Genomic DNA, 25,162 nt, shown 5'->3' with positions numbered 1-25,162 from the left:
AAAATCTTGTGAACAAGCATTATTTGAACATGACAGTTAATTTTAGTGTTACCAAAGGTATGCCACTGCATCTCACCAGAACAAATTAACACTTCAAAAACCAGAATTTTTTAAGTAATTTTTACCGCGCTGTTCACTGGAAACATTACAGCTAACCCACACACACACCACACTCTCATTATTGACTGGCTGGCTGGCCTTACCCTGCATAACGGAGTGTCGTCTGTGCTGTGAGGGTGGGGAGCAGCCCCCCTGATTGGGCCCAGCAGCAACCTCCACCGAGCTGTTGGAATGCGAGTCAAGCTGCGTGGAGTGACCGGAGTCACTGGAAGTCACTGAACCTAGCAAACCAACCAATACCAGCCACAAATAGACTCATTCCTACCACCCTGCACCCAATACAGTTGTAAGGAAGGTATAAGAATTCTGATTCTTATGTAATTCTCCACAGATGACTGTCTTAAGTTCTACTATTTTACTCAGCGGAGTCTTTAGTGTCTCTTAAGCTCGGCACAGATCATACTGAATGAGGGGTTAAGATCATGTAATGATTTGGTGTATCAGAATACTGTTGAACACTAAGTGTAGATGAAAAGGGAGAGAACAAAAAAGGGGAATTGATAAACATGTGGACAGTGAAGAATTGGTCATTCCTCATATATGGACTACTGAATTACTCCTTTTCAAAAAGGTCTTCCAATGGGTAAGAAAATTATTCTTTGGGACATCCTGTCACATAACAAGGAGGAAGATATGATTGTGCAAAGGATTTTCCTTGTGCACCAGGATACAGTGAATATTGGTATATCACTCTTTCTACATCCTTTTTTCCTTTTTAAAACACCACGAAGGTTTGAAATTTACTGCAAAAATTCCTGGATTTTTATAAATCTTGTAGTAAATAATTTTCAACAGTTCACTGTAACAGAATACTTATTACAACCCATTTCTGGGAGAAACATTAATTTCTTAATTTTATACTTATCTATATCTTTAAATATCTCCTTATAAAAATGATTCATTCATTTGTTTATGCATTGGGATCAAATCCATTTGAAAGGACAAGCATATGTGATCCCTGAACAAAACACAATGTATGGCAAACACATAAGCAGCATCAAATAATGTAAACTAAACACTAATGTGCATCATACTATATGCAGTCAGTCGCAAATCATACAAGCCAAAATATTATGTTAGGTGCAATGTTCATCATTACCCTTCATGCCACAGACTCAAACAGACTCGGTCAATAGTAACTAAAAGCATTTTCTGAAAGAAGTGGAAAAAAAGAGTGCAGGGGCATGCACTCAAATTGATATGCTGGACGTCTATAAACTACACATAACCTCAAACCAAAACCCCTTATCCTCCTGATTTATGTAGGAACTAAATCAAACTGAAATGAACAGAAAATACAAAGAATAGGATGTGAAAAAACTAAAATGTTATATTCTATACATGGGGTATACTTTGCATGGTCATAGTTATACCTAGAGTCAAAAAGGAATGCGGCTAATAATACTGTGCACCTAAAATTCAGACAGTTTTATGTACTGTTTGCTTTTAAAATCATCTTGCAAGTCGAAAGAAAAACAAGACATGAATGATGATGAAGAAAATGAAATGGGCCAGACAATCACAAGTACATTTAAGCTTCAGACACATATTGATGTAAAGTCTCTATGTCCAAACCCAGATACGTCTAATACACTGGACAAAATTCATTATGTACGTCAGCACTAGAAATAAACTCATGTTTCTTCCATGCAGGCTTATTTGGTTGCAGATTAAATTCATACGCATATATTCACACAAAAGTAAAAGAAGACAAAGATATTTCTGACCAGGATTTTGCCAGGCTGTTGTTAAGAAAATATAGACACCTTCACGCTTCGTTAAGATCTAAGTAATATTATTTCCCCATCTATGTCTAGGTCTCTCAAGTTCTCTCTTCCATTAACTCAAAATTTTGGTCAATAACTGAATTCTACCAGGAAAAGAGGTCACTGTTACCTACAGGCAGGAAAATCACAACTAACAGAAGGCAATCCAAGTAAAGGAACATGTATCAATAAAGCATTTCAATTAATTACATAATGCATTAACATTTATTGATCCAACAGCGACAAAACTCAGAACACAATGAGTTCAAAACAAAGAAAATTATTTTCCAAATGACATAAAGAAATTGAAGTTCTGTTTGTCTTCATAATTAACCTTCATCTTGATTAATTAAAATTCTTTTATGGAACACATAAAATGGAAGCTTCTAAAATAACAATTTGGAACTGATGACTGAATCTACTGGATAGTAAATGACAAGGTACAACTGAAGAAAACTGCAATAGTTAATTGTGAGTGTAACAGAGCCCATAAAGGACTGAAACATGTCAGGCAATAATTAGTACCACAAAAATGTGTTTTCGGAGAGAAGAATGCTAGTATAATATCAAGTCTGAACACATTCTATGTTGGATCCATAAAATCAATATGAAGGAAAAATCTAACCCATGTTAAGTATTTCTTCTTATAAGTTTTGACTAAGAAATTTTGTTCTTATAAACTGCATGGTTTTAATACACATGTTCCTTTTCTTCTGGTGTGTGAGACACTGAGAAGAATATTTAAAATCAAAGGTAAAAGAAATGAGGAGTTGTCCATACCCGAAGTCAGGGTCTTGCGCAGTGGGAGGTTGCTCAACGACGTCACACTACTGCTCTCTGCACTCAGATCCACCGAAGGAAGCGGAAGTGTCGGTGTATCAGAATGGGACCGCTCATGCAGTGCCCTGCCACCTGCCCCATGATGCTCCCTGGTAGTAACACCTGGTACCACTGCACTACTGCACACACGACGATGTGAGCTAGGAGATGGGGAAGGAGAGAGGGCTGGGTGGTGATGTGGTAAGTGGGCTAACCCTGGTATGGGCAGTGGCGGTTGGGGAGGATGTCGTGGTTGATGGGGCCGTGTCTTGTTGGGCTCACTAAGTGCAAGCATCTTACGCACTGCCTGCGGTGATGCAGCTCCTGGTAAACATAACATAACATCAAGATGCAGTATTTCCCCACATCTCGAACTTACACCCTTCAAAATGATGTAATAGCGATAACTACAAATCTTACAATTTTTTAACAACTTCTGTGCCATGGCTCAATTATATAAATCTGTACAGAATATAACATGCCTGTTAAATGCCACAAATATAACTCACCGAACTTGGTGCCAGCAATTCCCCTCTTCCCCTCACTAGCACTACTGGTACTGCTTGTTGTGGAGAGCGTTGGTGAGGGATGACGTTTCCTCATGGGAACTGAGTTGGGTGCACTGCCCGACGGCTCGCACTCTAGTGACAAGCTGTGAAGTTTGTCTTCATCTGTTATCACACGCATGTTGTTCAGGTATGCCTTCACACGACGAACCATTTGTGCCTGGATTTAAACATGACAAATGATTATCTGTTCAAGTCAGAATTAAATTTATTCCTAATGTTTTATGTGATCTAGGAACAAAGTGGATGTATAACAGGAGGCTATACCTGTCGAAACCAACTGAATGAATTCTGATTAATTTTTCAACTATTCAGAAGTTTCAACAGGCTTTAGCCTAATCCACAAAGATCAGAAGAATGCGCTTAATACAACAAAAATATTGCAATACCTCTTCAAACATCTTCTTGGGGTTTGGCTGTGCTGTTGATTTCTTCCGTCTCTTAACAGTCGCTGCACCTTGTGGTCCTCCAACTCCACTACCCACGGTCAGCTGATTCAGTGCCACCATGGCATTTGATGGGGGTTGTCCAGCTGCATGAAATAAAAAGTTATTTATGTGGTTTTGTTTCTTGGTGAGTGAAAACAGCTGACAGAAGTGTACAGAATATCTTACCTAGGCCCAGCATGGTGAGGAGATCATATGGCGAGGAGCACATGTTGGTAAGCGCACGCACTTCCTTAGCAATCATCCGCAGCTTTTCAAAGTTAATTAGACCTTCTATTTTTGAATCATTTCCCAGGTGAATGAATGTCAGATCTTTCTTCACAACTGGATAGAATGGAATCTGTAAGGAAAACTCAGATAATAAAGCAACAAATAAACATAAGTACTGGCACTGACATGGACAACAACAAATTCCTTTGTGAAGTTCAAAAGTTGGGGAGACCAAAAGAAAAGTCTATCTGGCAGCCCCATTGTGTGGGGATTTAAATCTCCATTTCCATACAATAAATGTTAGATAGATATAAAACACCAGCCATAATTTCAGCAAGAGTTTATTTTAAATGTTGAAATCTACAAATAAATGTGAAAGAAAGTACAACTTACAATAGGTGGCTGCGATTGCTCTGAGCTCACCAGCTGACGGTACTTGCTCATGTTACGAGATGGATCCATGAGATCTTGCAGGTCACTGAACAACCGCTGATATTTGCTTGGTAACTTCTCCCAAGATAATCGCAGCCGAGACACTGCACCATGACCAAGACCCGAAACGATCGCAAACATCGAATTGAAGTTCTTGCATTCTTTACATTGCCCTAAACACAAACAGTACTTAAGTTGAATATATACCATCAAATGGGGAAGAAACATAAAGCATGTTGCACATTACTAATCTTAAAGTTAAAAACCCAAAAATCAGCTAAAAGCTGTAATGGAAACATGTTCCAAATCATGCACATATCAATATATTCATGTTTAAATAGTCCTCAGGTATATGTAATTCAAATAACATAAAATTTTGGGGGAGGGGGAAGGACCTTGTATCTAACTATTAAATGTGACTTAAATTTTTGGATTGGGAACATATTTAACAGAACAAATAATTTGTTCATGTCTCAAAGTAAAGTAGAAATCTAATATACCATTATCAATCAAAATATAATTTTCTCAGTAATTACATTTACAGATCACCATGTTGTTTTTGAAGTAATACGTGTACATTCTAATGCTAAGAAGAAAGAAAAAACAGCTTTCTTTACATTGATAATTGACAATAACATGCTTCCTTCATTTTTTGATCTACTTACGTGCTACTTTAATGAACTGTTTGATGATCTTTGATCTCCTGACTAGATTATGCTCGGAACAAACCTCCGTCACGACCCAAAACATTTCCCGATTCACCAACTGCAAGAATTTAAATGTTACAGATATTCAATATTTTCCATTTAATGTCACTATATAAATATTATAAGCATTAGTCCATTAGTGCACCACCTTTCAGGCTTCCACAGGTTTAGTCTCCATAGATTCTAATACAACTCAAGGGTAATTATAATGTGTCACTTCAAAAATTTCATGAAAGTAAAAATTATTCATCAGTTATCACTACTGCATTAAAACTTTGCATGTGGTGTTTTATGTTATGAATTCTCAGTTTTCAAAAACATCATCTTGACAAAAGTCAAATACTTTCCAAAGACCTAACACCAACGTTTTAATGCCCTACAATGGATGGATCCAATTATTCTCCCATGTCGAAGTCTGTGATGTTGATACTGCTGATGACAGTAGGTTACAATTTCCAAGATGCCAAGGAATCCAGTGGCATGATAGTCTCAATTATTGACTTTAGCAGTAACATCAATATCTGAATTAGGAAATAAGATGGACAGATCTTCAGCTCACAATCATATCTCTAGAAGAAAGAATGTAGCAATCGCCTGAGAGAGACAACCTACTCACCTCAGCAAACTGCGACAGCATTGGAACACCATACCGGCTCTTCAGTTCAAACAGATCGTCCACGTACTCGGTGCTTTCTATCTGGCGGAAAATGCTGAAGTCCTGAAGTGTCAGCTGAATTGCCACCTCAACTGCATTGAGCTGAAGGAAGTGCACTTGACTCTCTCGTACAAGTTCGGGTGCCATTTCATCTGGTACTAATGTTTCTGTTGTACCATTGGTCTTCAGATAATATCTGCAGTCAGCAGTACCCAACTAGGTTAGAATTCTACCCCTACTAAAACCACTACTTACAGATTAAACAGGCATAAAAATTCACTGTGAAGGAAGATATGCAAAACAGAGCTATGAAACAATAGGTACACACAGAAGAGGAATGGTTGTCGAAGTAGAAAAAAGAATGGAGAAGACACAGTCATATGAATACCCATCTCAATCGAAACGTTTGTTGACAATGTCGGAACAAGAGTTAAGATTTTAACAGTGACAGTCTTCTGGATACCGACATTTTGGGGAAAATGTTTCGTCCATATTCAAGGCTAATGTGTGGAAGGTTAGGAACATTGGCCAATTAGAGCCACAAGAGAAGGAGGTGAATCAAATCCAATAAGCATGATAAAGGGCCCTATTAAGGCTGCAATGGAGGAAGGTTGGATCAATACAAGGAGAATGATAAAGAAGTAGTCCCTTTAAGGGTCCCCCAGAAATAAAGCTCAGAATAAGTAAGTGTCTTGTTCTTGGAGAGTTGCTTCTTCCATTCTTTCAGTGTAAATAAGAAGCTTCCAAGAAGTACTCATGAAGAACTCATAATCTCTGTTCATGTTTGAATAAAGTTCATTCTCTATTGCTTCCCTGTTCCAATGACAAAGATAACAAAGGCAGTGGATAATCAAGATACAGGACATGTGTACCTACAGAGTATCTGCATGAAGAAATTCAGTTTACTGTAAAGCTAATCCAGTCAAACAGTTTTGGGCTGAAAAACTCACCGACTACTGAGTCCAATCCTCTCGGCCAAATTCTGGAGCTGGTCTGGCAATCTCCTCTGCTTAATAATGCCACCTTCAGCAACTGATACCTCACACAGAGAGAAGTGTGAACTAGGATCTGTGATTCCAAATTCCTGCAGCGCCAGCATTACGACTTCATGTGCTGTTGTCTCCTTATGCACCAGAAGGTATTTACAGGACTGGTCTGGTTTGTACACTTTGAGAACATGCTCTGGATAATCTGATGAGCGCAAATCATCGTAGAATGTGCTCATGAGGTCAGGGTTACTATGACTGTGAATGAGCATTGTCTGATGTGACGGCTGCACGTTTGTAAACGAGTTGTCCTCGGTGTGTACACCATCACTACAAACAAACAGTAAGTGGCTCATGACAATGAAGACACTGATGTTGGACTTCTGGGTCATAACACCATGTGCTTTTGTAGGCAGACACCTACATTTTGGAGAAACATACTGTCTCCACCTCCAGGACTGAAGATGGAGGCAGTAAGCACCTCAGAAACATCAGTAATTTATACCAGACTACACGATGCAACATACCAGAATACAGTCATCTACATAATCAGCACCATGAGACCCTGAGGTCTCAATAATCATTCTGTACACAGGAAAGATCTGTATCGTACACTATATATTTACTATGACTAACTCACTTGATGGTGTTCTTAGGAAGAATGTTAATCTTTTCGAGGGCTCTCCGCAACCTGTGCTTGGGACCAAGTGTCATAGAGCCCTTGTGACCATCCTTCTTTCCGCCTAAACCACCATTGGTCTCTTTGAGAGGAGATGAATTAAGTGGTGTCCCCAATTTGGTTGTAGCAGAGGGAGTGGTTGGTGTGTTGGAACAGTTGGAAATTGTTGGCATCACTGATAGATGCATTGGGTCCAATCTTGCACGGGGGTCGGACTGCAGTAATGGGATTTCAGAATTCTTGCGTATTCTGTTGCGAGGAGAATTCTCTGGTGTCTGCAGCATTTCCTTAAAAGCTGCAAACATGAGATTAACTATTAAAACAATTTATTCATTCCCGAATAATTTCGCTTCCCACTAACTCAGTGCTGAAGCCTTCATTTAAGAGCTGACTGTAGCTCAGTTGGTTTTAAAAATGACTTGCTTTTACGGAACATTAATGTAAATCACCTCATTCTAAAAAGTCTGCCACTGGACCCTGTAATGATCCATTTGAATCCAGTCCACATCACTGATCTCTGTTTTGCCAAGATCCAACCTCATATTATCCTCCCATTTATACTTACGTCTCATCAAGTTTTCGTAACCAAAACTGTGCTGACTGTATTCTCCCTGTACCTTACAAACTCATCCATAAGCTTCTGATATATTTTGGGTATGTTCTACACTGTGTTACTTCATATACGTAGGGCAGTCAAAAAGTTCCCGGAATTGTGGTATAGCACGGTAATGGTAGGACATATGGCAACGCTTACCTAATGTCCTACCATTACAGTGCTATACCACAATTCCAGGAACTTTTCGACTGCCCCTCGTACTATTCATAGTGTATTATACAAATAAGTATTTTGTCTCTATGATCTGTTTTCATCAGGACATTGCTTACATCATGGTAATCATAAAACATAGCCCGTCTTCTATCACATGGATGTAAATGACAGGAACAGTGATAATGGATTTCAATATGTGATCCTTCAGATACCAAACACACAAAATAATCACTCAAAACAATTCGGCAGCAGAGGAACTATCACAGCACTTACAAATATATCAGTGAGAGTGATATTTTATTCTATCCTCTGACTTACCAAGAAGGTTAGATTTGACAGTAATGCTGAGATGAGTAGTACCACGCAGAACCTCCAGAGCTTTCGGATGAGTTACGTGATCAAAGCTCTGACCGTTTACCTCCAAGATCTGATCGCCACGCTTCAGACCCACATCTTCTGCTTTTGATCTCTTTTCCACCTTCAAATATAAGCATTATTTTTCAGTATCATACACACATTCAATAATGTTTGTCATAAAAATCAAAAGATGCACAATTTATATATCCCCAAACCTGCAGTTTGTTGTCTTTACAGCAGAATAATTCAGCAGCAAAATACTTAATAATTATTAAATAAATTAATAAAGAATTTATTAAAAGTAAAATCTTGTCATTACTTTTGCTTTCTACTGGTAATTGATTTCACTGTAGAATGTGTCTATTATGACTTAAACATACTACATAACAATTAACAGAACTGTAATAGCATGCATACATATATCTATCTTAATGAAACTGATTTGAGCCCCACCTTGGATATGAAAATGCCAAATCCCCTTTCATAACCACCAAGGATGGAAAAACGGAGGACCTCATCACGTGACGGCCTTGCAAGCGTTACATTACGTGTTCGGGCCTTTGCTGCACAAGCGATGTTGAGGAGACGCAGCTGTCCTTGCATTTTCTCTCGTTCCAGACCCATCTCGAACGTTTCTAGAAACTCCATCATGACAGGATCTGTCTCAAAGTCTGTAAAGTGGTTGTTCACCCAGAGTAACACCACTCTCGTCACCCTATCACGCACAACTGCCTCATTGAACCTGCAGCACAACGAACACATTAAAACTAAATAAACAACCTATTTCGTGGTAAAGAAATTTCCATCCTCCTAACTACGAATAGGCCTCCAATGTGGCCTCTAAATATCCTAAAAAACTGAAAGTAAAAAGCATCACAAAATATTAGGATGAAGCCAACAGCTTGATTTTTTACAAAAGCACAGATTCTGTTGCTCCGTCTTGAGCCCTCATTTCACTTACCACTGCAGCAGCTGGTCAGCTACATGAACCGAACTGTTAATGAAGGTGCGGTGTGTTAAAAGGAAGTCCTCAACGTACGTTGGATCAATAATTGAGTTCTCCTCTATCAGCTGAAGCATTAACCTGTCTGCTGTCCCCTGAAAATTATAATTACCATTACAAACTTCAACACGCGCATCATTTATAAATAATAAACTATCATATTTTTTCGGATATAACAAAGTTTATCCATAACTCAGCATATGAAACATGAGGGGTAATCTTAATCCTATTCTGTGATTCATGCATATTCGCTGTATGACAGCATACTGTAGTCTCCGAACAAAAGCAAACAAGAATTCATTGTTAATGAATGGCATCTCCCACACTATACAAGTACTTTATTTCAGGACTATGTTAAATATAAACATTTTGAATGAAACTAACTGGAAAAATCAGACTTTGAATTATAACTGGAAAATTGTCTGACTATTTACTTATTCGATAATGATAATTCGACTGCACTGGTAACTGAGCACTATTTAAAGTCGATGATTCTAAAATCATGATTTTTTTTTCATTTCTCTTTATCCTCTTTTACCCATAGGTGTCGAGGTTTATTTATTAATTTTATTGATCTGTTTGGAAAATGGTAGGACTCCTTGGATGAGTGATTAGCCTGACGCAAGGCCTCTACCTATACAAACGCAAAAAGATGCAGACAAATATCCATGCCTTGAGTGGGACTTGAACCCACGGTCCCAGCAGCCAGGCAGCGACAAGGTCCGTGCCTCAGACCGCGTGGCCACAGCGGCCGGCATCATGAATTTGAAAGGAAGCAGCTATGGCCTATATTTTAACCTTCTACCCATGTATGTATGGTGCTCTCAGCCTCAATCTAATCATGTAGTTAAATTGTAAGCAGCTATTACTATGTTTTCTTATGCTGAACAGGCAGGACCTTCCAATTTTACTATGTTCTACATAGTAGGATCAAGGGTTAAGATACTAGGAGAATGTTTACTGCATGGCAGTGGAAAAATCATAAAAAAATCTTGTTAATTGTAAAAAATGTTGCTGTCAATGTAAGTGTCATCCATTTGGGCCACCCTTCATGTACGTAAATAAAGTAACGCCACAGTACAAGGGTTTTACCATGTAATAAAATCAAAAGATGTCACTGTTCATATGTCTCATTTCAGGGTTACCACAGCTTACCCTGATGACAACATGTCCTCGACGTCCGCCTCCCTCGAGGGAGCCCCTCTGTTCTGTGACCAAGACAACGCGTCCATCCTCTTCATGCCTCCTTATGTTCTCTTCGCCCTGATGCTGTATGCGATAGTAGTCTGTCTGCGTAATACACACAAACTGACAATCGTCGCAGCGCGTTCGCATCACACCTCGATGGTAAAGTTTATCCATAGTGGGGAGGATCCCAAAGCTGTCTCCAACCTGCAGCTGCTCCGTCTCACCATTCACGTGCTCCACCTCAACGTGACCGTTGATTAGCACTGACCACGAGTCCAACTCCTCTCCATCGTTCATCACAACAGTGCCTGCCTTCTCCACCACCGCAAACACCATCACGCTACACAACGCTCTCCGAACAGCCAGCGTCATGTTTGTAAATGCCTTCAAGTGCTGTGTGAATTCTAGCAATGTCTCTACATCATCTTCTGTCCTTTCTGACGGGTCTTTCTCCAGACATTCTCGAATTGTGTCTCGTACTGTTAAGCTCTGTAAAGTGATCAAATTCAGCATCATAATAGCTTCTAGCTTGAATAATTACAAGAACTCAATGTAATCAATAAAAACTTAAATGGAAAACGTGATATAATTTAATATTAAATTAACAATATTAAACTTTTAAGCTCTCAATGTACAGAACTTGATAATTAGTTTATCTCTTACATCCATGCTTTCTGCAAGGTCTTCTTCTTCATCCGAATCAACAATGGACTCTATGAGCCCAGAGAGGTCAACCTCGTCCGCATCCAGTGAACTCTGCACACTTGCCATTGTGTCGGAACCACTGTACGCTGAGCTCGTGTCTGACGAGTGAGAAGATCGGTTTGATTTCACGTATAATTCTGGTCGTCCTGTCAGTGCTGGTGAAAACTGCTGTAAAGAGCAAGTAATATTAACATATAAATTAAAGTGTTGCTTTCGAGAAAATAGTTTGAGGGAGAAATCTCACAACACAGACTGACATAAAACTAGTAATTGAAAAACCACACATTAATTTTCTTATTTTCTGCTGCTTATGCAATATCTTCATATAACAAACTCCTTGAAGCTCAGTATTTATGAGAAACCAACAATAACTCAGGTAGTTAGGAAATTCTCCGACTTTTACGGAACCAAGAGATTCAGTACCATGTTTACAATAGTCTTGCACTAGATCATCGGTATCCTAAGTTAGAGGAATCCAATCAACAATCTAACACCCTACTTAATAATGTGCTAATAATTTTAATTAATTATTACATTTTATCCAGCCACACATGTTGATATAGCATGTTAATTAGCACAATCAATCCACATACTGATGAACACGCAGAACGAAATTAAAGATTAATAATTACCGTGTCCTCAAAAACCAGGTTAACATTTGAACGATCCATGCCGCCTGATGTGACAGATCCCCGTCCTCCACCACTGACACCAACCCCTCGACCACCTTGCGCTTCAGGGTAGTCAATCTACAAAAAACAAAACAGGGCAGGATGCATCACTATCAAACACAAAGTGATATCAGTTACTTCCTACACCCACTGTCCCCTTCCTTTGGTAGAGGTGGCAGAATGGCAGAGTGCGATGTGTCGAGTGACTCGCAGATAATTAATAATGCCACCAGATTCAATTATTTTTCATATCAAATACAGTGTCTAGGTCAGTATTTATAGAATGTCGGACTTTATATTATCACGGTTAAATATTTATTAAGAATACACAACTTATACAAGGGTTAACAACTAACATTTAAGACAGAATATTTCTGAATCAAGTGTATTTTTCTGTTGACCTGTGTTGCAAGAGGTCCTGTGACCATAAAATTCATCATCCAACCAGTACAGTCACTTGTCAGAGTACTAATCAAACAATCAACAGACGAAGAAAATGATTGAACTGGGCTTATCAGCAAAAGAAACATTCGGACAGGTACGTTGATCTCATGCACTCTGCGCGTAACAATTAACAGAAAGGCAAGTCAATCCTGGAACCCTTCATGTGATGAGGTCAGCTTCAGGTCACAGAGTGAACAAGCTAACGAACACACGAAATGATGCAGCTATTGTCTGTCAAATTTACCTTGACTACAGAAGTCATGGCAGGAGAAAATCCGTTCTGAGAGAGTACTGGCTAGCGGCTAGGGGTCGTGAAAATTTTAGCAACTGAGTTTAAGCATCGTGCACAATCGAAAGTCACAGCAAAGGTTACGTACGCAATGAAAATCGCGAGAAAATGTTCTACAGGCACAACTTGAAACGAAACAAAGCAAGTGTGTTGACAGTCCCGGACTGGCTAACCTGAGATTCTGGAATGTCAACCCCTACTCCGCAGGCCAATGCTATATCGTCTCTCTCCTAATTACGCCTGCGCGAACAGACTACGACCTACGTAAGCCTCAACTCGGTGGTTAACAAAGCGTCATATCTGACCGGTTCCAGAGTGTGGAGTACCACGGAACAAGAAGTAAGACTTTAGATTTTCAGTGTAAGCCGTGCTAACACGACTGATATTCGCGCTACACCACTGGTATGGGCCCAAATTTTATACTGTTAAAATGAACCAACATGAGTAAAAAAAATTATTCGGCTCACAAACTTACTTATTACTTAAATTACTCGACCTTGAAGCCATAACGTTATGCTAAATGCTGTCCCAAAAACATTACCCCTTACTAAAAATGTTTTGACTGTTGGGGCAATCTGTATAATATTTGATACTGTGGATATGTTACCAGTGTCCCGATGGAAAATTATACATAAAATATTAAATATATAAAAAAAGACGAATGAAACGAGACGCCAGGGAGCTATAAAACCAATTGAGAACTGAGTCAGCCGATGTTTTTCCCCCCGTGTATTAGAATGGCGGTGTACCTGTACAAATGGGTACCTCTGTTTGAAGTCAAGTCAATTCTCCGCCTAGACAGACAATACTTCTTCCTGTCGTGAGGTAATAACTAGTACAAAAAGTTGCAGACGAACAGTCTCAAAGGGATTCATCATGAAAGAAGTACAGGTTAGGTTAGGTTAGGTCAGGTCAATACGTTACGCCAAATAGCTATTGGACCTCTGTTTCGAGTCCGCAGAACAAACTGTCTCTTACTCTCTGACCGTCCGCATCTGACAGTTCAAATAGCTGGGATTCATCTTGTTATGTCAACATACTCTATACAGTATCGATCACTGGCATTTATTTGATGCTCAAAGAACAATCACTACAGAACGGTCTAATGAAAAACAAAGCTGAAATGAACTTCAGCCCCAATTTTCATTATCCGTATAATAAATTCATAAGCTGCAGCCGCCACACAGACACTGCAGTGTGCTTGATACTACTTACGTTGCTATGGCAACCATAGCATGGTGACACGGTTTTTATAGAAATAAAATACAGCAAAGAGGTGAAATGGGTATTTCAACGTACGTATATTCCTTTCTCCCTTCTGCATAATGGTCTTGCTCGGATTAAAGCGTAATCAAATTTCAAATCTTCCCTTTTCCCAGTACCGGGCTTGCAAGGATGGTTGCCTACCCTCATTTCCACTAATACAGACTTTATAGGAGGGCAGCATAGGGTAGTTTTCTACGGTGGAGGTTAAGAGTTGAACAGAATGTGTTGGAAAATGGACACGCAGCCTCCCTTCAACACACAAAACGTCCAATAACGTGCGTGAATAATATTTAAAATGAAATGAATTGGGCCTGGTTTAATTAGTCTAAATCCGAGTATGGCATTAAACGTAGCAAGGTTTCAAGAACGTAAGGGGGAAAACACCTACTAAATTGTTTTTGCTTTATGCCTGTTTTACCTAAGAAAATGAACCAAAAACAATGCAATTAATGTTTCTAAAAATTTGGGAAGTTTCTGCGAGGCACAACCTTCCAACAATAAAACTCGAATTAAGTGTAAAACTGCATTGTTCGGGCGATTGCTTGCTCCCGAGAATTTTATTTACTAGAGCAGGGCGCTCCTTTCGGAGCTCCTGGGGGGGGGGGGGGTTTGGTCAAGTTTGTAAAACGCAACCAACCTTGGTTAGTCCCAAAGGGGAGTTAGTTTAGTGTCTCATTCAAGTGTTTTAACCCCTGAGTAAGAAACTAAACTACCCCCCCCCCCGAATGGGGGATTTAAACACTTTACCAACCCCCCGATGGGGGTTGGTTGCGTTTTAAAATCTTGAGTAAGACACTAAACTAACCCCCGTGTATAAACAAATATAAGGTTATATTGTTGATGACGTCATTTTTTGACGACACCGATGGCTAATCCTTTCTAGGCGCTTCCTGTAATCTGATGTTTTAGTTCTTTACGTCGCTTTTCATATGCCAGCAGTTCTTGGTTGGTCAACTTTCTACGTCCAAACCCACCCTTGCAAATCTTCTTTTTTTGTTGAATAGTTCTGATGTTTTAGTTCTTTACGTCGCTGTTCAGAGGCCAACTGTTCTTGGTCAGTCAACTTTCTACGTCCAGCAACACCATTGCTAATCTTCGTCTGTTTTTTCCTTTTCTCTTCTGTTTTTGTTGTATACGTTTTTCTATATTTATCAATGTAACTCTCCCTTCGTCTTTCCTTATTTGTTAAATATGTCTGATGTTGTAGTTCCTTAAGTCGCTGTTCAGAGGCCAACTGTTCTTGTTCAGTCAACTTATTACGTCCAGCCCAACCCTAGCAAATCTTCGTCTTAATATCGATCATAAAATCAGTTTTCATAATAGTTTTCGTAATCGTAATATATCGAATGCGTATCAGTTTACCTTGTTGAGGTTGTTGGAGTTGGTACTTCAAATACTTGATAACGTCTTCTTTCACTTTTCTGATGTTTTAGGCCAGATGTCAGTCAATATCCAAGAATGCGATGTGCTCCTTCTGGAGCAGTGATAATGCGACTGGCTTGATATTTTTTGATTTCTTTGTTTTGAAGCGTTATATTTGTTTACTCGGCATTGTTGTGTTCCACAACAATGCCGTGTAAACAAATATCTGTTGACATTGTTGATGACGTCATTTTTTGACGACAAATTGGTTGACGACAACGAGGAATCACAAATTTTTATAGTAAGAAGACTACGGCAGAACGCTCCTTTCGGAGCTCCTCGGAGAGGCTGGTCAAGTTTTTAAAAAGCAACCAACCCTTTCGGGGGGGGGGGGGGGGGTTGGTTGCGTTTTAAAATCTTGTGTAAGAAACTAAACTAAACCCCCCGAATGGAGGGTTAAAACACTTGACCAACCCCTCCTTCGGGGGGGTTGGTTGCGTTTTAAAATCTTATGTAAGACACTAAACTCGGCATTGTTGTGTTCCACAACAATGCCGAGTTAGTTTATAGTTGACATTGTTGATGACGTCATTTTTTGACGACAAATTGGTTGACGACGAGGAATCACAAATTTTTATAGTAAAGAAGATATAAGATTTAGTGTTCTGTCTGACGACAGGTCCATATGAACAGGATCCTTCCATCCTTTTCTCGGACTGGGACCTGTTCATATACGTTCTTGGCAGATGATCCAGAAGTGGTTTGCCATTGCCTTCTTCTGTGTGTGAATGGAGTAACCGGGGAAGCCCCCGGAGGAAAACTCCGTGTTGCCTAGACCACGGCCTTGCCCAATACAAGTTATAAATTCGGGCACCGCCGGGAATCGAACCCGAGACCCCAGGATTACAAGGTCAGCGTTATAACCGCTAGACCACCGTGGCGGTTGCTCCCGAGAATACACAACAAAAATTATGAAAATCGCCTCTAACAGCTGGACACTGCTTAACAAGGAAACTGAAATAAAAAATAATACAATTTAAGCAAACAATTATCCACAAATATTTAATTTTCTGTTCATATTATTTTTCTCTTCGCCGTGGGCACTTTCTGAAAACATTCCGAGGAGTAAGATACGCGTCACAAGAGGGGGGGGGGGGGATTAATGTAGAATTTTGAAGTGGAAACTTATTTGGAGCCAACCACTTTTTAAAGATGGGAAAATTATACTGAACCAGAACGTGCACCTTAGAATATCTATTATAATATTAAAAAACAGGCGGTAACATAGAAGGAAAACGAATGAAGCCGTAAGGCCTGATCGGTCACAAGATATAGAATGGAAAATTAGGTTTTTACCTCTTCCACTGGTGTAGGAGAACCATGCCATGAATGAGAGAGAAATCTTGGTCGTCTCCTACTTTCGGAGCGCTCCCTTGCAATGGCCACTTCGTCCGTCTTTCTCGAAATTACTATAAATTTCAACATGACGCCGTTCTACCCTCGTCATTCAAGTTTATAATAAACAGGTATTGTTTTCCTTCGCCGCACCAGCAATAAACAGCTAGGCCGACTGTATTCATCAGTCCATTTCTTTTACAACTCTCTCTCTCTCAGATCTGCGTCTCTCTGCGGGTGTCTTCTTGATACTTTCACTGCAGCATCGCCATTATGTCAGAAGCCAACAATTATTTTGTCATCTTCCACCACACAAAAGGGATGTCAAATATATACAATGCGTCTAAAAATGGAGACAGACAATGCAGCTAGTCCAACGAAGCCAACTCGATTCCAATGAAAATGTCAAAACACAGAAATGAGATAGTCTGTCGTGATGTCTTAGAGCAATCGAGTGTAGTGTTCGCAGGTCTATATAAATTCAAGAGGCAATTTTTTTTCTTTAAGTTGAACAGAAAAAAAAATCAGTGGCGCAGAGAGACAAAAACGCCTACTCACAAAGCTGTAAAAGTTGGGTTATGACCCCTAATAATCCACTTTGCTTCAAACATGGAACCTTCGGCATGACATGCACTGCACTGAGTAGCCAGGTGGAAAGGAAATTACAAAACCATGTACCACTGTTGCAATAAAACACGTTTTACATTCCTAACAGACGTCTACTAAAATTTTAACAACGTTCCAAAACTTCGGTCTGGTCATACAAAATTTCTTTAACAGAAACGATGCTGAAACCAGAAGTATAACACAATTTTAGCAAAAAAAAACAAACAACAACACTTTTTCAGGTTTATCACAGGAATTTCAACTGGCACGTGCTGGTGGTCTCCGCCCACAATTCAGATCACAATACGAAGTCCGGTTTGAAACACAACCAACAAATGTGGAGTTCCTCTAGCAACTAAAGACTTCACAGATATTCGGTCTGTGTGGACATCCCGTCAACTTGGCCCTTCTTCCTCTTCCTCTCAGGATGCCCCCGCCCCGCGCAGCGTTCACTTTCCTCATGCACATGTATGTCAATTCCAACTACGGCCTCCCCTCGTAATGCGTCATACTTCCGTTGCGGCCGGACGGTTCCTCTGTGACATCACACAAAGTACTGTCTCAATGAAAACGTTCTTTCAACAAAATGCTATCACGATTCCACGTTCAGAGCATTTGGCTCAAGGTATTACGCCAGCTGATCAATGCATCGTCGGCAAAAGTGACCTATGTCAAACCAGGGCTAAAACTACTCTCCGAGCATCGAATAAACAACTTGAAAAAAAAAAACGTAAGCTCAGAATTTCTTACAGCGCGATCAAATAATTTACGATTCACTGCTTCGAAGTTTTGTTGCAATATCTATAATTACGTATGTGCTCTCGAACTGGAGAGGTCCGTACGGCTGGCTGACTCCAGAGACCTACACATTAAGATAAAAATCACAACACCCATTTCGATTTTCGAAATTATCATAATTCTAGTAATTCTTGTTGTTGTTGATTCAACGTTACCTACTAGTGGGTTTAAGCCAACAACAAAAGAACGTATAGGATACAAAACCCAGTAAAATTCAACAGGGACTAACTTCTTCTTTAGTAACTTAATCCCTCGACCTATTTCCGCCTCTCCTTTATATTTTCCTCTTTTCACGCGATTTATTCTTCATTCCTTCCACATCTGAGTCCCTCGCCGCCCTATTCCTTCACACAAAACACCACACCGCATATTTAAATTTCTTACAGAAAACCCGCAAGCAGACATTCTAATTTATAAGATTCCCGTCAAGAATGACGGGAAAATATATTAAAACTAATGCAAGTACTTTGTAATACATATCCAGAATAATTTATAGATACAAAAATACAGAACAATGAAAAATTTCAGCCGAACGTAACCGCAAGGTTTTGCGAGGTCAGTGCCCATTTAATTATCTCATCTGTCAGCGCAGACAAACACCAAACTGGCTTTTGTTTCATAAGGATTATTAAGTATCTTTCCAGTGACATGTTTTCTAAGAATACTTTTTTTTTCCAGCATGAACCTACATCGGTCTTGCAAAAAATGCCCTTATCTCAAGACGGGGACTTCGTGTATCAACAGCAGGGATTCCTCTAAACAGCAGTTCGCAACTAATTCACTTGCATGACGTAAATCGAACCACAGTTTGTCCCTAGGATAAAAATAACTCAACAGACAGCAAACACGAACACGTACGACATTTCCTGGAGTTACTATGTAGGCTCGTCCTATCAGCATCAACGTAGGGCACCTCCAATCAAATTGGAGTTTGCCGCATTGAGGATCGCGTTCGATCAAATCCGACTGAATTTGAGCTGCGAGCTCCGTATCTATGGGGTCAGCTCGGATGTAGCATCCACGAAAGTGTTCAGTGGGGGGAAAATTTTTGTAAGAATGCGTTTAAACTGTAAGTGAATTATTACATCGGAGATAATAAAGTTGCGTCATATTGTGATAAATATATATTTGTTTAAATCTTGTAAGTCTAATCACAATAAAATTCCTATTAAATATTAAAATATTACTATAATTAACATTTAAATATTTAAAATATATTAAATGATGTTCAAACACGGCAATACTTCCAGATGGACGTAACTCCTCCACAACTTCATTTCTGGATGATACAAAAACAACAACAAAACGTTCACCCACACAAAAAATCATGTTAAGCACGACGTACATACAGAACAACTTCGAATACGATATTATAAATACAATAAATCTAGAAGAAAACATCGTTTGAAATCTGATAAACATCTGACTAAAAGTTGCATTTAAGAAATTATATTTAAGTTTATATAATTTTATACACCTGAAGATGGTTCTTTTAGAACTGAAACATGTCGTGTAAAAAGTGATGTTCTAATGTAAATCGAACATTTCGATAGAGAACATCATTTAATATATTTTAAATATTTAAATGTTAATTATAGTAATATTTTAATATTTAATAGGAATTTTATTGTGATTAGACTGACAAGATTTAAACAAATATACATCGGAGTTACTGAACCTGTAAGCGCTGTCCAAAATCCCTCTTCCTCAGCTGCTTAAGTAGAAGTTCCTGTGGAAATCCGAAACACTTCCGCGGGGAACGATCGGCAATTCCTGGACCAAGACACAAAAGAGGAAACAACTGCTGAGGCGGAGGACAGTGTAAAGAGAGGGACGGAGGAGAATGGTTGCCAGACAACGAACACAGAGTGACAATGTCTTCGGTAGAAGATTGAAGGAAGTGACCGCGGCCTGGGACCTGTTGGTGACTTGGGTAAACTACGAAAGACTTCAGTCGAGGTGGCCGGCGTCTAGGGCGAGATATTAACCCGGTACCGTTGCAAAATGCAGTGGGAGCCCTTGCCACTCGGCTGCAACATTCGGTCTTAGCACTCACCCATCAAACAAATTAGTCACTGGTTTGGAAATGTTAACGCGGCTTGAGAATCGGCCCATGTTTTTGTGTCTGACAAGATCAATATGTGATGAAACGTCCCACATCGTGGTCTCGATTGATAGCGTATGGAGGTTTACTAATATGGGTCACGAGGCAATGAAACAACTTTATAAATAAAGCTGGGAGAGCTTCGATGAATCACCACGTAAATATTCTGTAATCTGACGACCACTATCAATTATAGCCGTCTCTTCACATGAATAAAGCGCTGTCATGGTTCGAAAAACCTCAACATTTCCCTTATCAGGAACTTACGTTCTTAGGTTCATGTACACAACAGGAACATCGCCCACTAACAGGAGGATGAATTGGCGTGTTCACAACAAATACCTTACCTCTACGAGATATTTGAGAGGGAACTAAGAGAAATTAAGAATTACAGGCGACAGCGACGGACGATTCCGTAGAAGCACTTTGCAGCTAAAGATTATGTTACCTCAGGTAAGACGGTTCAAGCATTTCTCTCCACTGAGTTATGCCACGAGATAAACCACTAAGCTACTTGTGGGACCCTACAAATTTATCGCACAGCGAAAATTACAGCGTGAAGGGTTGGCTACGAGAAACGGGCGGGGAGAAAAAGGACTCTTGTCAGAGGTCTGGCACAGCCCCCCCCCCCCGAGCCCCTGTTTATAGCCTATCCCTAGAGGGAATATACAAGAGCCCCTGTGGCTACAAAATATCCCCGGTTAGCAACCACAGGGTATTTCATGTGGCAGGAAGGATGTTGGAGCTTTCTCAGTATTAAACACGGAGGCCGTTTAGAAAATGTGGGTCTTGTATGAGATTACAGCATTTGGTAGCCGCTTTTCACAGGCGGGAATAGCACCGCGGTATTGAAAAGCGGTCACCACAACAGAAGACCACATACGCAGCCTTGATACAGCAACCACTGTCGGCTTCTACAAAACGCTGAGACTTAAAGTGGTTACAATGCAATTGGCCACTGTCCTCTGTATTAACCGAGTCCTGCTTTAGAAGTTAACACCTTATCAACTAGTTAAGGAATCACCTCACCCCCCTCAGTGCCTTTTCACGAAAATAGAAAGTTAATAATAGTGCCACTGGTCTCTATCCTGCGCCCTGAAGACGGACACACGGCGTCACAACCCTACAGGAACATCGACCAGACGAAGCAACTCTACTCCTCGGCCCTACAGTTCACGAAGGACCAAGGCCTCTAGCCGTTGCCTATCTTTCCTCTGCTTGTCGTCGCCATCCTCACACTCCCATCTCCCCACACCTTTCTCTACATCATCTAACCATCGTTTCCTAGGTCTACAATCTCTCCTGCGTCCACCTGGTTTTCCTTTAAATCAACTCCCTCGTACACTAATACCAATATCCATTTTAATAACATCCTACCATGTTTAAGTGTCTCAACTTGTCTAATCTGTCGCTGGGCCAGACTTTCCCCCACCCAGACGTCAGTCACACGTGACGTGTAAGTATTTAAATTGCTCTAATAACAAACGATATCTCGATTAAATTGCTCTACTATCAACGTCATCGTTTTGCATCGTACCATGTGAGTGGGCAGACAGGAATAAACATAAATAAACTATGTGCAATTGAATCAGCTAAGAAACGCCTGTCTTAAACAAATACAACTCGCTGAATAATCGAGCGTACGTTTACGTAATTCGACAGGATGGGGTTTGTTCTGTGGTCGCGCCTTCTTCCACCATGACGCCTAATACTCCGCCGATCAGACACCGACTGAAACGATCGCTAAACGTCTGACGGACAAGGAAAAATACCATTTAAATATTTCCTATTATCACAATCAGATATGTGAAATTAGCTCATATCACTGCAGTCCAACGGAAAAAGTTATACGGAAGAATATTGGGCGAGGACGTGTGAGGACAACGTCAATACCGATCACACTGACGCTGGAAGCAGATTTCCTTTCCACTTTCTCTCTCAACAAAAAGCAGAACTTAGTAGGAGTTGGTGTTAACGTCGTATGAACACCAGATAACCGCGTCTGTGAATGGTGTTCAGAAACCTCATTCTTACTGCAAAAGTCAGGAAGACAACTAACCCTGACTTCATCAGGGTCCAATGAGCGGAGAGAGAAAATAATGACGGGCTGTAACCCAGGGCTATTTACACTGAGCGCATTGTCTCAACTCTGACTGCAGATTAATGAGCAAGCAAGTGCAATTACGCAACAAGAGGCCGTTACCATGGATACGGCGTTTAATCTTTTATGCACCTAATTGTGCTCTATTACATAACGCCACGGAAAACACAGACCGATGGATACACGAGGAAAAAGTTTTCTCTAAAGAGCCAAGATGGCGAACATCCTGAAAATGAGAACTGCTGTAGAATAATACAGTGTTCTGCGTGTTTGCGAAAAGTGATCTCTTACAGGAATTTAAAATAACGCATTACAAAAAAAAAATCAGAGTTTGATAGTTTTTACGCGTTCAAGATACATTATGAAAGAAATCTTCATACCGTACGAGTTATGAAAAATATCCACGGTCATTTTCTGCACAAAGGCTTACGTGCCATGTGGGGTTTTGCATTCACTGCCAGACAGAACGAGCAGGAAGGGGCTCTCAACTTTTTCTTACCGAATGACAGTAATCATTCAAAGTCGGAGCTCTGTCAGGAGCAGATGCGGCCATATCCAGCGGCTCACAACCAACGCGAAATATATTCGTCTCCTTATCGCAAACAGGACGCGCCGAGACGCACTTTTCAGTTCACGCACACCACAGAGTGGGGAAGGGGATGAATTGTTCTTTACGAAGGAAGGAAGGAAATGAGGGAGAACGGAGAAAAGATAAAGTAATTATTCCTTATTACTAATTTCACTGAGTAGAATCCTCCTTGATAACAATCCTTGAGCGTGTTCCTATACGCTTAAAGAATCCAAAATTCCAATATTGTGTTCATACGAGCCCATAACTGGTCTCTTATTATAAGCCAGATGAATCCAGTTGACTTATCTGAAACACTTCGCCGAGACGAAGAACTTTGTCATCAGGTTCTGATGATGAACGCGGTCAGAACCTATGAAACGTCCGTAAACTATCAGACTACGCGATGTAACATCGTAACTCGTGAGAACCTGAAATCCCACCCATATGTATCGACTCCTTAAGATCAGTATGGACCATGACACTACTTGTTGACGGCTTCTTGAGGCTAGCAGCATGTCGCCTTCACTGCAGGTACGGACAGTAAGAGAAATTGCTGGTTATTTCAACTAAACCCGTTGTATGGAATTCCAGACACGTAAATATTACGACTCCAAGTTTTTTAACGCTGATAAATTCAGTCTGAATATCGCGTTTAACGTGTATAGCAGAAGACATTTATCTGTAATTTTCCTCATTCCTAGGCAAACGAGGAAAGTTTGTTGAAACAGGCCACGACTTTCCGCACCTCACTCTGTACACAAACTGATTTCACTCAAAAAGCAGCGAATAGGAAATCGTTAAATAACTTATAAACCACCGGAACGGAGTTGCTCAAAACCTTATGATGTATTCTGGGACAGACTTTCGTACCGCGTGGGCCGCGAACGCCATCTGAACTTCAATGCAACCAGCCATTTCAACCCCAAACGCAAAATTATGACGCACAGCTGCAGAGGGCGCATTCAAGAAGGCTGCTCAGTAAATATGGAGGATTATACAACTAAAAATTATTAAAGCAAACTGTGTCCTAGGTACTGGAATATACATCTGAGGCACGCGAGCATCTTGTATTATACCACAGTCCCCTCTACACCCTTACATCTCTTTCGAACCCCCTAGAAAAACCACTATAAACTCAACTCTACTTAAGTGTCTTTATCTGCCCTTTATCCTGCTTAGAGGATGGTAGGGGTGGTTTCGGAGGGGTGGTTTCGGGGGGGTGGGTGGTTTAGAGGTGTGTTAAACAGCGGACAAAATGAAAGGAAAACAGTCGGAGAAGCTAAATGGAATCAAAAGGGAGGAGAAGAAAGTAAGAATAGGGGGGTGTATCCATGACAACACCCAAGTTAACAGCATCTCCATGCAGCTGAGTTCCAGAGAGCCTTGGAGGAGCATGGAAGCAATGTTGACGCGACGTGCCGTGTTTCTTGCGACAGATTCCAAGAACGCTGAAACTTCATTCAACAAGCGCCTTTCAGCAAAGGAAACTTTGCTAGAAAATGTTACTACAAGAAAGGAAGTATACTCTAACTAATGTGATCATAGAAATAGCAATAAAACTACGCTTCAGTCGACTCAGAAATAAATACGTGAATCAAAAGACAGAAAATGCGGATGTGGGAAACAGCCACAATACGAGGAAAATGACCCGAAATGGGGCGCTGAAACGAAGGAGACAAATGAAAAATTTGTCGTCTACCCTCCGTCACACAAATGAGACTCCGTTTCGTACAGGGTTATTTTTAAACGGAAGAGCTGGTGTGGGCATGCGCAGTAATAACTTCGTTGTATAGGTTAACCAGGATCAATTAAAAGCAATTGCACGGGGAAGCGTCAACCGACAAAGGAAAGTTGCAAACGCATTTAAACTAATTCCGCTTTACTCTCCGCATTTAACCTCAGGGTTTACCCACTCAAGGATAAGTTTGCTAAGCGGAGGATTATATACTGTCTGTGGGGATTACTGTATTGGTCGAGTGCGTTCTGTGTTTATGTTTATACAGCATGTGGAAAGCAGTAATCTAATCCAAGTTACGATCAAAGTCCCTGCGCCCAAAATCAACAATGGCAGGCCATTGGCCGCGTTTATATTTTCAAAGCAGTGCACCGAGGTTTGAATTCTATTCAAATTTTAAAACTGTGGTTTC

The 25,162-nt window shown here is 40.3% G+C and overlaps 1 protein-coding gene across 14 annotated transcripts in view; it reads right to left on the bottom strand.

Moving 5' to 3' along the window:
* The window catches only part of PDZ-GEF (PDZ domain-containing guanine nucleotide exchange factor), a 192,744-nt gene that overhangs the window by 8,482 nt on the left and 159,100 nt on the right, over positions 1–25,162 (bottom strand). For 7 of the 14 annotated variants that reach the window (XM_022087213.2, XM_022087214.2, XM_022087222.2 and 4 more), the window contains 16 exons: positions 12,041–12,157; positions 11,367–11,576; positions 10,671–11,192; positions 9,474–9,610; positions 8,966–9,254; positions 8,474–8,633; positions 7,348–7,681; positions 6,672–7,037; positions 5,683–5,917; positions 5,025–5,124; positions 4,321–4,532; positions 3,886–4,057; positions 3,661–3,803; positions 3,215–3,431; positions 2,667–3,029; positions 204–341 (listed from right to left, as the gene is read on the bottom strand). In XM_022087213.2, coding sequence (XP_021942905.1) covers positions 204–341; positions 2,667–3,029; positions 3,215–3,431; positions 3,661–3,803; positions 3,886–4,057; positions 4,321–4,532; positions 5,025–5,124; positions 5,683–5,917; positions 6,672–7,037; positions 7,348–7,681; positions 8,474–8,633; positions 8,966–9,254; positions 9,474–9,610; positions 10,671–11,192; positions 11,367–11,576; positions 12,041–12,157 — 3,715 coding nt within the window. Of the gene's footprint in view, positions 1–203; positions 342–2,666; positions 3,030–3,214; positions 3,432–3,660; positions 3,804–3,885; positions 4,058–4,320; positions 4,533–5,024; positions 5,125–5,682; positions 5,918–6,671; positions 7,038–7,347; positions 7,682–8,473; positions 8,634–8,965; positions 9,255–9,473; positions 9,611–10,670; positions 11,193–11,366; positions 11,577–12,040; positions 12,158–12,767; positions 13,008–15,440; positions 15,585–16,796; positions 17,601–25,162 lie in introns of those variants that run through there. The other 7 variants (XM_087347616.1, XM_022087211.2, XM_022087218.2 and 4 more) reach the window with 6 other exon arrangements.

Source organism: Zootermopsis nevadensis, unplaced genomic scaffold (genome assembly GCF_977971745.1).
Source record: "Zootermopsis nevadensis isolate Lab colony 2312 unplaced genomic scaffold, Znev_1.0 Znev_ptg000012l, whole genome shotgun sequence".
Taxonomy (NCBI): Eukaryota; Metazoa; Arthropoda; class Insecta; order Blattodea; family Termopsidae; genus Zootermopsis; species Zootermopsis nevadensis.
The sequence above is the reverse complement of the archived record's forward strand: the minus strand, read 5'-3'. Positions and strand labels throughout refer to the sequence as shown.